The sequence below is a fragment of the Tupaia chinensis genome, unplaced genomic scaffold (assembly GCF_000334495.1).
Source record: "Tupaia chinensis unplaced genomic scaffold, TupChi_1.0 Scaffold000077_1, whole genome shotgun sequence".
In the NCBI taxonomy this organism is placed as follows: domain Eukaryota; kingdom Metazoa; phylum Chordata; class Mammalia; order Scandentia; family Tupaiidae; genus Tupaia; species Tupaia belangeri.
Genome location: NW_006159538.1, coordinates 821,462 through 833,453, shown reverse-complemented (window position 1 = coordinate 833,453; position 11,992 = coordinate 821,462). Strand labels below are relative to the sequence as shown.

The following is an 11,992-nucleotide window of genomic DNA, read 5'->3' as shown; positions in this document are numbered from 1 at the left end:
ATTCCTGCATGTCACTAAATACAAGGCAACAAGGGTGGTGAGCAGAGCCCCACATTCCCAACCAAAGACAAACCAACAGGAGAGAACGTGGCACGAGGGATTTACTCAAAGAACCAGAAGCAGTACAAACTACTTCCCCTTTCTATGTGTGACTTTTCTGCACACAATGCCCCAGCTCATGAGTTCCAAAACATCCTGCAATACCACTTCCTGAGGCAGGGAGGCCAACTCAGGTACCTTAAAAGGATGCTCAATGGGGCCAGCAGGTGGCATAGTGGTTGTGGTGCTGGACTCTCACATGGCCAACCACAGTTTGAATCTTAGACTCAGCAGCTTGAAACTCATACAACATAACAAATACGTGCATGCCCAAAATCTCAAGAGGAGAATGGAGGAGAAGGGATTGCCCTGTGGTCATTCCCTCTGGAGAATATTTCTTGCTTTCTCTTTGTCTCTGTGTCTCCAGTGCGCACTCACACCCTGTAACAAAAATCTCTCTTAAAAAAAAAAAAAAAAAAAGATACTCAATGATATGGATTGAAATTTTTAGAAAGGGCTTTTAGTTGGTGCAGGTCTCCCGACTGCACCAACACACACACTCACACATGAACCTTGGCTTTTGGTTAACCCAAAGTCTTCTCTAATTCCACCCCATGAGTTGCAGAATAAACACAGTTATCAGTATAAAAACACTTACCGATTATTGCCAAATTATGCTCTGAGCCGCAAGAGACCTGTAAGAAGAGAGAAAATAAGTTTTAGTAGAGAAAGAAATTATACAGGTATTTCAGAAAGTATATTTTGTGATCACAGCTATTGTCTAATGGCTACCCTCCATTTTTGGCAAATTTTAGGAAGGAAGTGGAAAGGAGCACCACACACAAGGTTAAGATTATAATTACAACACCTCAGAGCTACATAAAAAGAGAAGGTGAAAAAGACACCGAATGGAGGTGCGCCAAGATGCTACAGAAGTCATCTTCAGTATGAGGCCTGGAGGGATTTTATCTTTTCTTCTTCCTACTTTTTAGTAATTTTCAAACTTTCAATAAGGAGCATGTGTTGTGACCAGCAGATGGCGTAATGGTTACGTTGCTGGATTCCCACATAGTCAACTGCGGTTCTATACCGGGATCTGGCAGCTTAAACTCACGCCGGGTGTGTGTGCCTGCATGCCCAAAATCCCGAGAGGAGAATGGAGGAGAAAGGAATGTGGTGTGGTCATCTTCCCTGGGGGGTGATTTCTCGCTTACTGTCTCTCTGGCAAGCACACACACCCTACAGCAAAAATCTCTCTCTTAAAAAAAAAAATGAGCATATGTTATTTTAAAAATGGAAAGATAAGGCAACGACAATAACAGTTTTGAAAAATGAACTAAAAAGACCATCACTTTCATCTGGACTGATAAAATGAGAGAAGAATTCAGTGGAAACAGACTGGTCTGAGGACAAATACTCGCCTTCTCCTCCGCCTGCTCTCCCTCTCACCTTCCGGCTACACAAACGACCTGCAGTTCTGTGAGCACACCACCGTCTCTCACAACTCCAAGCCTTGTCACATGCTTATGTTTGTTTGTTTGTTTGTTTTTAGAAGGGTTTCTACTACAGGGAATGTGCACTCACCAGAGACAGAGAGAGAGAGACAGAAAACATGCCCGGGGGGATGGCCATGCCACAACCCCATCTCCTCCATGCTCCTCTCAGGATTTGGGGCACAAGTGCACACACGCCCAGCATGAGTTTCAAGCCACCAGGTCTGGGACTCAAACCACAGTTGACTACATGGGACTCCAGCAACATAACCATCCATCACGCCATCTGCTGGTCTCCCACATGCTTGTTTTTCTACCTAGAATGCCCTCTCTTCTACTGGCTCCCTAAAACATTTATTCATCCTTTAAAATTTTAAAAGATTTCCTGAAACTCTGTCGCTGCTGCATCTCAGCAGACTTGGGGCCGCATGGCACTGTGCCCCTCTCTGAGCCCCATGGCAGCAGCACCTTGGTGCTTTCAATGCTGTCCTGCTGTCTCCTCGCTGGACTGCGAGCCGCTCGAGAACACTGCTGAGTCCCATTCACCTGTCTAATGCACAGATGGCTCGTACAAGGCCGGGGACTCAGTTAACTTCTGCTAAATGAGAGAGAGAATGAAAGCGCAAAGAACATAGAAGAACACGTATCTAATAGGTAAAAGACAGTCATTTGGGATTCTCAATCTAGTGTTTCCAAACAGAAAGCGAACACTTCCTGCCTCTCAGTTTCTGCGTGTCCCAACTGTAACCAAGAGGGACTGACTGGGGAAACAAGTGGCATGGTGGTTAAGGCACTGGGCTCCTGCATGGCTGACTGTGGTTCGAGTCCTGGGCCTGGCAGCATGCTTTCTCATATTCCTTCTCTTTGTCTCTTTCTGGTAAGTTCACGTGCCCTATAGCAAATTTAAAAAATAATCATAATAATAAATAATTTTTTTAAAGCATACATGGGGGCCAGCAGGTGGCATGGTGATTAAGGGCACTGGACTCCCACATGGCCAACTGAAGTTTGAGTCTCAGACCTGACAGTTTGCTTTCTTACTTTCCCTCTCTCTCTCACTCTGTCCCACTCTGGTCAAATTAAAATAAGTAAAGACAGAAAGAAAGTTAAGAAAAAAAAAAAAGAGAGAGCACGTATGGTTCCTCACGTGCTAATTAGCAAGAACTCTAGACTCAGGAGAAGCATCCTGCAAATGAATCCGGCTCACTTCAGCTCCGGGTAAGAGGAAGGTTTCTGGGATGTTCATGTGGGTGTGCCCTGGGGTTCCAGCTCTCAACTGAGGCGCGGGGAGAAATAACTTGTCTCAGATGTCAGAGTAATTCTATGTCAAAACTAAGACTTGTGCCACCATTCTATCCTCTGCCTCTATGAGATCAGCCTTTTTGATCTACCGATAAATGTTTCCACATATGAGTGAGATCACTGGTATTTTCCTGTACCTGGCTTATTTCACTTAACATCTTGTCCTCCGGGTTCATCTATGTTGTCACAAATGCCTATGGTTAATAACAATATATTGTACTCTTGAAAAAATGGTAGACAAGTAAATTTGAAGTTTTCTTACTATAAAAAGACAACTATGTGAAGTAATACTTGTGTTCATTGGCTTGATAGCTGACTGCAATTCGAGCCCTAGACCCAGCAGACTGAAAATCATACTGGGGTGCATGTGCGTGTGTGTGTCTAAAATCCCAGAAAGAGAATGGAGGAGGAGGGATTGTGGAATGGCCATCCCCACTGGGGGGTGATTTCTCACTTTCTCTCTCTCCCTCCCTCCCTCTCTCCTTCTCCTTCTCTCTTTCTCTCTCTATCTCCATCTCTCTCGGGTTAATGAACATGCCCTAGAGCAAAAACTAAAAGAAATTTTAAGAGACTGTATATATAGTATGTACATATATTGGGTTATCGGGAAAGTCATGACACATTTTGCATAGAAAAATACGTCATGACTTTACAGACAACCTAATAATATACATATAAATATATATCATTTTACCTGCAATTTTCTTTTTTTTCCCCTTTTAGGTTTTTGCCATAGGGTATGTGCACTTGCCAGAGAGAGACAGACAGACAATGAAAGAAAGTGAGAAATCGCCCCTCAGAGGGTATGGCCACACCACCACCCCTTCTCTTCCATTTTCCTTCCCGGATTTTTTTGCACACGCGCACATGCGTGTGTGTTCTCAAGCTGCTAGATCCGGAACTCACACGGCAGTCGGCCATGTGAGAGCCCAGTGCCTTAACCACCATGCTACCTGCTGGCCCCAACAACAAAAGCAAAAAACTAGAGCCACCCCAACTCCCCAAACGCTCCTCTCTTGCTGATTCTCTCTCTCCTAGAGAAAACTCCTGGGAAGGAATCTCCAAAGGCTCCCGGCTCAGGCCCCTGACAAGCACGGTGACAGGCTCGGAGGCACGTGAGCACTGGGCCAGTCTGCGCATCAGAGACGGGCAGCACGGGGTCCTAGGCTTTCTCCCGTGTAAAAGTGGGGCTTCCCGGTTCCCAGCTGCCACAGGAAAGAGGCTACCAAATCTGTGTGGGCCGGTCAGCGTCGGCAAAGCTGCACCTGGGAGCATATTTTACCCCAGCAGCTCCTGGTTCTCTAGTTTGTGATCTCCCTCTTTTTCTTTTTATTTTGCCAGAGGGAGTTTGCATTGGCCAAAGAGAGACAGAGAAAGAGGGAGAGTGAGGAAGTGTCCCCCTCCTCCCTGTGGGGGAGGACAGTCACACCACAATCTCTTCTCCACTTCTCCCTCCTTTTGGGATCTTGGGCCCTTCACACACGCCCAGAGTCTCTGGGATCACACACGAGGTGTCTACTCAGACTGTGCGTGTGTTAGCCGTCTCTGTCTCTCTGCTGCTTCCCCTCTTTCTCTGTCTCTCTTTGGCAAATGCAAACTCCCTCTGGCAAAATTAAAAGAAAAAAAAACGGAGGGAGCTCAGAAACTAGACAACCTGGAGATACTTGGGGTAAAGCAACTTTAAATGACATTTTATCGTTAAATGTTAGCAACAAATGCCTTGAGGCTGGAGATGAGATTGGCATTATGAATATGGTTTTTTTTCATTTTCTTTTATTTTATGCTCTGGATTTTATGCACTATTCTTATGGTCAAGAGGGAAATCTATTAAAAATAGCCCCCCCCAAAAAAAATCTAAATACAATACAGTTCCAACCACACAGAGGAGAGAGAAAAAAAACACCTGACCATAAAATTTATATGACATAAAATCTGGTATGTTTAGAAGTAGAAGAGGAAAAAAGATTTGGGAAATATAATTAAATTTAAAGGTAGTTATATCAAGGTTGTAGGATTGTAAGATTTATTTTTTTCTTATAGTCTCTATTTTCCAAATACTCTTGCACTGTGGTGGCAGCAGCAATGGCGAAGCAGGAACTAGAGCCTCATACGGGAAGATTCAGGAGTCAGGCAAGGCACTTCAGAAACATTGCCACACTTTAATATCGCAATGAGCTTTTTAGGTTTGACTTTGCCCATTTAGAAATAAGAAAACTGGCTTATACGTACTAAATAACCTTCGTAGCTAGCTAAGCGGCAGCAGCAGAATAAAACCCCACCTGCCTAATCTCCAAGCTAGTGTTCTTTACTGCTGCCTCACCTTACGTTTGTTTTATAAAAATAGTTGTTTCATTTTACAAATTGCAGGGAGAGGAAAGGCCTGCCTCTACTGCAAGGGTTCACCCCGGGGCTGTGCACTGCAGAGCAGACCAGCCTTGAGGACCAGAGGCTTCCAGAAACAAGCCACTGACAAATGCCAGCATCAGGCAGCAGTTGCTGCCCTGAATTAATGAGTGAGACAGTGATGAATGGGTTTTATCAAGCCAACGTCGAGCTGGAAGCACAAAGCTTCCCACTGCTTTTTGCTGTCTCTGCACTGGCATAGAGGTCAGGAGACTGAACGCCACAGGCCACAAAATCCCAGCGCTACACTCCTTCACCGAGGTCCTATCAATGGCCATTTGCTTTCTATTGCTGCTGTCAGCTTCTACCCACTGCCCCGCTGCAGGCAGCTTTCTAGAAGACTCTGTTCACAGTGGCAATGTGCCCAAGTGAAAGAGGCTCAGAGCCAACAAGCCAGGTGAATCCTAGGCCCTCTGTTTTTCGTCTCTGAGATCTTTGCCAAGGTATTTCATCTTGCGGACCTCGGTGTTCTCAGGTACAGAAAGTAAACGGAAGTGTCCGTCTTGTCCACCTTACAGAATTGCTGGGAGACAAACGAACCCATCCATCCCCCTGCAGCCTGCATCCCGTCTCCCTTACATACAAATCTGACCACATCGTCCTCCTATATAAAACCCTTCACAGGCCCCTGGCACTGGCAGAGCAAAGTTTAAACTATGTAGCATAGCTTGCAAGTCCTCATGAGCAGGTCCCTGTTTCTGGCCTCAGGAACTCACAGCCCCAAATAACAAACTGTTTTGTTCCATCCACACCACATTACATTTAGTCTAAGAAATGAAATGTGGAGGGGTCGGCAGGTGGCGTGGTGCTTAAAGTCACCGTACTCCCACATGGCTAACTGTGGTTTGATTCTTGGACCTGGAGGCTTGCTTCCTCAATTTCTCTCTCTCTAGAAATATTAAAATAATAATAATAATAATAATAAACTAAATGAAAATAATTCTTTAAAAATTGATAAATAAATAAAAGAAGTGAAATGCAGCCCCTGCCCGGTGGCAGTCAGTGGAAAACTGAACTCGGAAGTGGCAGTGCTGGAAGCCAGATGGCCATCTGCGGGCTCAGAGACTCAGGCTGGCCCACTGTGTGCCTGCAGGGCCAAGATCCTGATGAGCTGGAGGGCTGGGGAAAGGAGACAGCAGTGTGACCAGGCCCCATCGAGGGGCTTCTCTATCTCTTGTATGCACACATGCACTATCATGAATAAATAAAAATAACCTGAAAGAGAAAGAAATACAATGCAATTTCAGACCTTTGTGCATGCTGCTCTCCTTGACTATAATTCCCTTTCACCATCTTCCTAGGTAAATCCTTTAAGATTGCTCTAACAATCCCCTCTAAGAAGGCTTTCTCTGACATCTGAAGGCAGAGTCAGCTGGTCTACCCTGACTACTCCCACAGCACGAGATAACATGCCCCTTATCATACACATGGTGTCCATTCAGACTGTGCATGTGTTAGCCACCTCTGTTCCTCAACAGTGTCTCTGCCACACAGCCCAAGTACAGGACAAGTGGGGCTTGGGCATAGGGGTGGAATACAAAGGAAAGGAACCCAGGGGAAGTATATGATCCCAAAGCAAGTGTGAGTAGCAGCGTGACCACTCCAGTCCACCTGGAGACAGGGCCTGAGATGCCCAGTGGGGACAGGAAGGCTAGACCTACAAGAACAGCGTCCAGATTCCAGGAGCACCCAAATCACTCTAGCACAGCCCGTCAGACCACAACAGGGCTCAGTTCTAGGAAACAGAGCCCTGCTATGGAGAAAACAGGCTTCAACTTGGTGGTTGGGGCCTTCGTGAGAAGGGTGAGGGGTGGGCAGCAAAGGTGGCTGTGGAACGCTGTTGTGTCTCAGAGTAGCCCAAACACTACAGAGATCTGCTCTGCTCCGGAAGCTCAGCCTGAGGCGTCAGCACTGCAGAAGACAACTTCCAAGCCCCCAGCTGCCAGTGGGGCAAGAGCTCCCACCCACCTGCCTGGCTAGACTCCGGCACTTCTTGGGAAGCAATCTGAAAGGATGTGCCTAGGTAGACAGTGAGAGGAAAGGATTCCCCTGAGGGCTGGATCTCAGGAAATACAGCTGGCCCTGGACTAGGGCAAGAGCTGGCTGATCGCAGATGCCCAGTAAATATACATGAATAGGTCAAATGGATGAATAAGCAGAAAAGAGATAAAAGTGAAAATACCTATTTGCCACCTGTTGCATATGATGATTTTAGCTGTCAGCAGTGTAGCTGTACCATTTCCAAAAACAGCTGAGTGATCTTTACAGAATGCTTATGGCCAGGCACCCAGCTAACTGCTTTGCCAGTATTCTCTCATTTAAATTTACTCAACCAGGACCAGCAGTTGGCGTAATGGCTATGTCGCTGGACTCCCATGTAGCCAACCATGGTTCGAGTCCTGGACCCAGTGGCTTAAGCCTCACGCTGGGCGTGTGTGCGCGCATGCCCAAGATCCCGAGAGGAGAATGGAGGAGAAAGGATTATGGCATGGCCATCTCCCATGGGGCGTGATTTCTCGCTTTCTGTCTCTCCGTCTCTCTCTGTCTTTCTGGTGAGCACATGCACCCTATAGCAAAAGCCTCTCCAAAAAAATTTAAAAATAAATTTACTCAACCTAAAAGATTATATTACAACCCCTTTACGAACAAGGCCACAGAGGTTCTTTTTTTCTTCCTTTTTTTTTTTTTTGAGTGGTTTTCCCTATAAGGCACATGCGCTCGCCAGACAGACAGAGAGAGAGAGAGAGACATAGAGACAGAAAGTGAGAAATCACCCCCACCAGGGGAGATGGTTATGCCGCAATCCCTTCTCCTCCATTCTCCTCTTGGGATCTTGGGCACGCATGCACACACGCCCGGCATGAGTTTTAAGCCACCGGGTCCAGAACGCGAACCGCGTTCGACTACGTGGGAGTCCAGCGACATAGCCATTACGCTAACTGCTGGTTCCCGGCCACAAAGGTTCTGAGAGCTAAGACAATTTGCCCTGTGTCACACAGCTAGTGGAGGTGTCTTCTGCATTCCCAAAGATTTTCTTTTTTTTTGTTTTTTTGTTTTTGTTTTTTTTTTTGAGAGGTGGGGTTTTTTTGTTTGTTTTTTGTTTTGATATACGGCGCATGTGCTCGCCAGAAAGACAGAAAGAGACAGAACGCGAGAAAACACCCCCCAGGGGGATGGCCACGCTGCAATCCCCTCTTCTCCATTCTCCATTCTCCTCTCGGGATCTTGTGCACACACGCACACGCACCCGGCGTGAGTTTAAGCCGCTGGGTCCAGGATTCGAACCACAGTCAAACTACATGGGAGTCCAGCGACATAGCTATTATGCTAACTGCTGGTCCCATACCCTCCCAAAGATTTTAACCCTTCATTTTCACAGACAGGATGGAAATAAGCCACCCACCACGTTCCTTACATCCGGCAACCCTCCGCTAGGCTCTCCCTCTGTAGGCTGGGAGAGCCCTAGACTTACAGAGCCCAAAGAACATCTGGCCTGAGGCTAGGGGCACCCACTTTGGATAGATCAAGAAACTGCTCCAGAGAGATAAATATCTAGAGAGGATGGTCGTACAAAGTTTTGTGCCCTGTCTTCCCTATGCGGGAACGCTGCTGGAATGTTCAACTCTCAACAGGGGAAATTGCAGGGCAGGAAACGGCGTAAGGTGGGAAACACCAGGGTGAGACCAGGCCGTGGAGGAAGAGGCACTAGGCCGCAAAGCAGAGTTAGTGGGGCTGGGGCCAGTGTCACATCATGGGCTAGGGACCGCCGTCACCTGTACCCCTCTGCCGCAGCCCAAGGCCCAGACAGGGCGTGCTCTGTGGAGGGGCCTCCTGATTGGCTCTCAATGGGCTCAGGACTCAGCGGATGCTATGGCAACAGGCCACACGTGTGGAGGCACCTGACAGGCTGGCTGGGGGTGCCAGCAGGCATGGGTCTGCTGGGCAATGGGGGACACCTGGGCCCCCGAGCGAGCGAGTCCTTGGCAGGCACCGACGCATGCTGGAAGCATCTCCAGAATGGCAGCCCCAGCTGCTGGGGAGCCGCCCACGTCACAGGGTGAGGGAATGGTCGCCTCAGGGCCGCCTGTGCAGGAGCTCCGACCAAACCCAGTTACCATCTGTGTAGAACTCTGGGGTGACAACCAGAATCCCCAAATGGTTCCAAAAGCAGGGCTGGGTGCCTGGGCACGTTTTACGGCAAGCTGCAATCCTGCAATCCAATGATGTTCTAGCCCTAGGCTCAGAAATAGACCAAAATGGAAGAGGCCATTTAATGGACCTAGCTTTTAACTCCGTGGGGCTTCAGAAATGGGGCTTGCAGGCCCAGAGGACCCATCTGTCCACCTCCAGGTCCAGCTTGGAGTAACACAGCTTTTTGGGTAAGCCAGTTCCTTTCTTTAAAAGGCACATCTGGGGGCCAGCAGGTGGCATAGTGGTTAAGGTCCCGGATTCCCACATGGCAGACAGCAGTTCAAATCCTGGACCTGGCAGCTTGAAAATCACAACAAATACAAAGAGATAAATACATGTTTGTTTGTTTTTGTTTTGTTTTTGTTTTTGTTTTCAAAAAAAAAAATCTGCCCAAGAAAAAGGAGGCTAGAACTAGGCTATACTACCTCCTTGGAGAGGCTGGGTGGGGAGGAAGACAGCTCAAGTCTGGCGGGAGTCTGAATATCAACCACGCAGCACGATGGTTCTCCCCTTTACCTGCTTGGCCTCACAGCTGCTCTGAGCAGGGGCGTCTGTCTCCCCACTCGGACTGTCAGCAAGTTGCTCAAAGGAGTTGTATCACTGCTCTTGGGTCACACTTTGCCTATAAACCCAGGCCACCCCGGCTTACCCACAACACATACTGCCCCTCCCCTTCTGATACCGCTTCCAGAGTGCCCCCGTGACTGAGACGCACACGCTCCAGTGACAGCGGACTCTTCTCCCTGTTAGTCTTACATTTAGTCTGTCCCCAGATCCTGGTAATTCTGCCTTCTCAGAGGTTCTCAGAGGTTCTCAGATTTGCCTTGATTTCCAGCCACTACCATCTTTTCAGTCTTTTCCATCCCAGCCTAAATCTGAAGCATCCCCAAAGTAAACGTTGTCGTAGTCTCGAAGTCTTCTAGCTTTTTACTACACTGGATCTTTCGCTGCTTTCCTACACAAACCTCTTAAAGCACACAAGTCTCTTGCTGTCCGGAGAATGCCTCGTGTCGCCCGACTTTGTGTTTATTTGCACCATTCTCTCTTCTCCGTACCACACTAAATCCAGCCAACCCAAGGCCTAGTTCAAAACTGACCACCTTGAGGACCCCTCCCAGGCCACCTCAGCCCCTAGGAGAGCTGCCTCCTCTCAGTTCTCACGGCCTGCCCTGATGCTACTTTGCCTTCCTCAAATCTCTTTGTACTTCTAATCATTTGAGCATGGCCGGGGGCCACGTCTCTCCAGTCTGTGTGCAGAGTAGAAAGAGCTCTGAGAAAGAACTAGAAAACCTGGATTTGAGTCTTTGCCCTGCCACTTCCTGGCCATGTGACCTTGGGCAAATTTCTTTGCCTCTCTGGCCCTCGATTCCCTCGTCTGTAAAATGGGATACTAAAAAGCAGGTATCTCATACATCCTAAAATTCTTCCAGACACCTCCCTTCACCCCCTGCCATCTACACAATAAAATCCACCATGAGCTTGAACGCCACCCTACAAATACATTTCCAGGATGTACACAATATATAAAAGGAGGTGAAAGCTTTCAGAACTGGCCTTGGCTCACCACAGCAAGTTCAGCATGAAGAGTGCATTTCCTTTTTCAGCAGCGTTACTCGATGACAGATAGGAAAGGGCTTGGGAAATATATACGGGGCTTGGGTATAATATATAGAATATAGAATATAATATAATATGCACAGGGCTTGAGTATAATATATAGAATATAGAATATAATATAATATGCACAGGGCTTGAGTATAATATATACAGTAATTAGAATACACAGTTAAACTAGCCAGTGCTTGCTCCAAATGCTTGCTCTTCCCACAGTGCCCTTAGAAGGGCACTCCTCCTCATCAACAGCCATGCTGGTACCATGTGGTCCTGCTTCCTATGGCCATACCCAACTGAACTGTGGATGGAAGCTTGTCCCCACGTGGGCTAATGCACAGACTGATGACAGCCTGTGAAGTGGTTTAGTGTGAAAATTCTGCTTGAAAGTGTTGTAGGGAGTGAGTTCTCTAGTCAAACTGGTAGCTGGAACAGTTGCTAGCAGAAAAAGACACAAGGTAGGTTGACACAAGGAAAAGCTACAGCCGAGCCATCACGAATGAGAGGAGAGTAGCCGAGTCACCACGACATGAACGTTCTAATGGCAAAGGCAATAGAGCCACTGCTGAGGGCTTAAGAACGTCCAGGTCTTCGAGCCACCTCGTGTTCCACGTGACTTTCCAGCTGTTCTTTGATGAACTGTTTCCTTACTTATGCTAAAGTACAATACGATCCTTACCACACTCAAGTACCCTGAGGATACCTCTGATCCTTGCAGGCTAAAAGTAGCTACTACGATACATCTGGATTTCTGTAAAAGTATGCCACTAAGTGACTTATAGCCGAGAACAAGCTGGAGCCATGTGGGGGCCAGCAGGGGATGTGGTGGTTAAGGCATTTGGTTTCCACATGGCAGACCACGCTTTAGACCACGGTTCAAATTCCAGACCATTGACTTGAAAATCATGCCGGCACGTGTGTGTGTGTGTGTGTGTGTGTGTGTGTGTGTGTGT

The 11,992-nt window shown here is 47.5% G+C and overlaps 1 protein-coding gene across 1 annotated transcript in view; it reads right to left on the bottom strand.

Moving 5' to 3' along the window:
* SERGEF (secretion regulating guanine nucleotide exchange factor) overlaps nt 1-11,992 on the bottom strand; it is a gene marked incomplete at its 5' end in the record, with an annotated part of 265,393 nt that overhangs the window by 99,548 nt on the left and 153,853 nt on the right. The window contains 1 exon segment of the mRNA XM_027768544.1: nt 698-734. Coding sequence (XP_027624345.1) covers nt 698-734 — 37 coding nt within the window.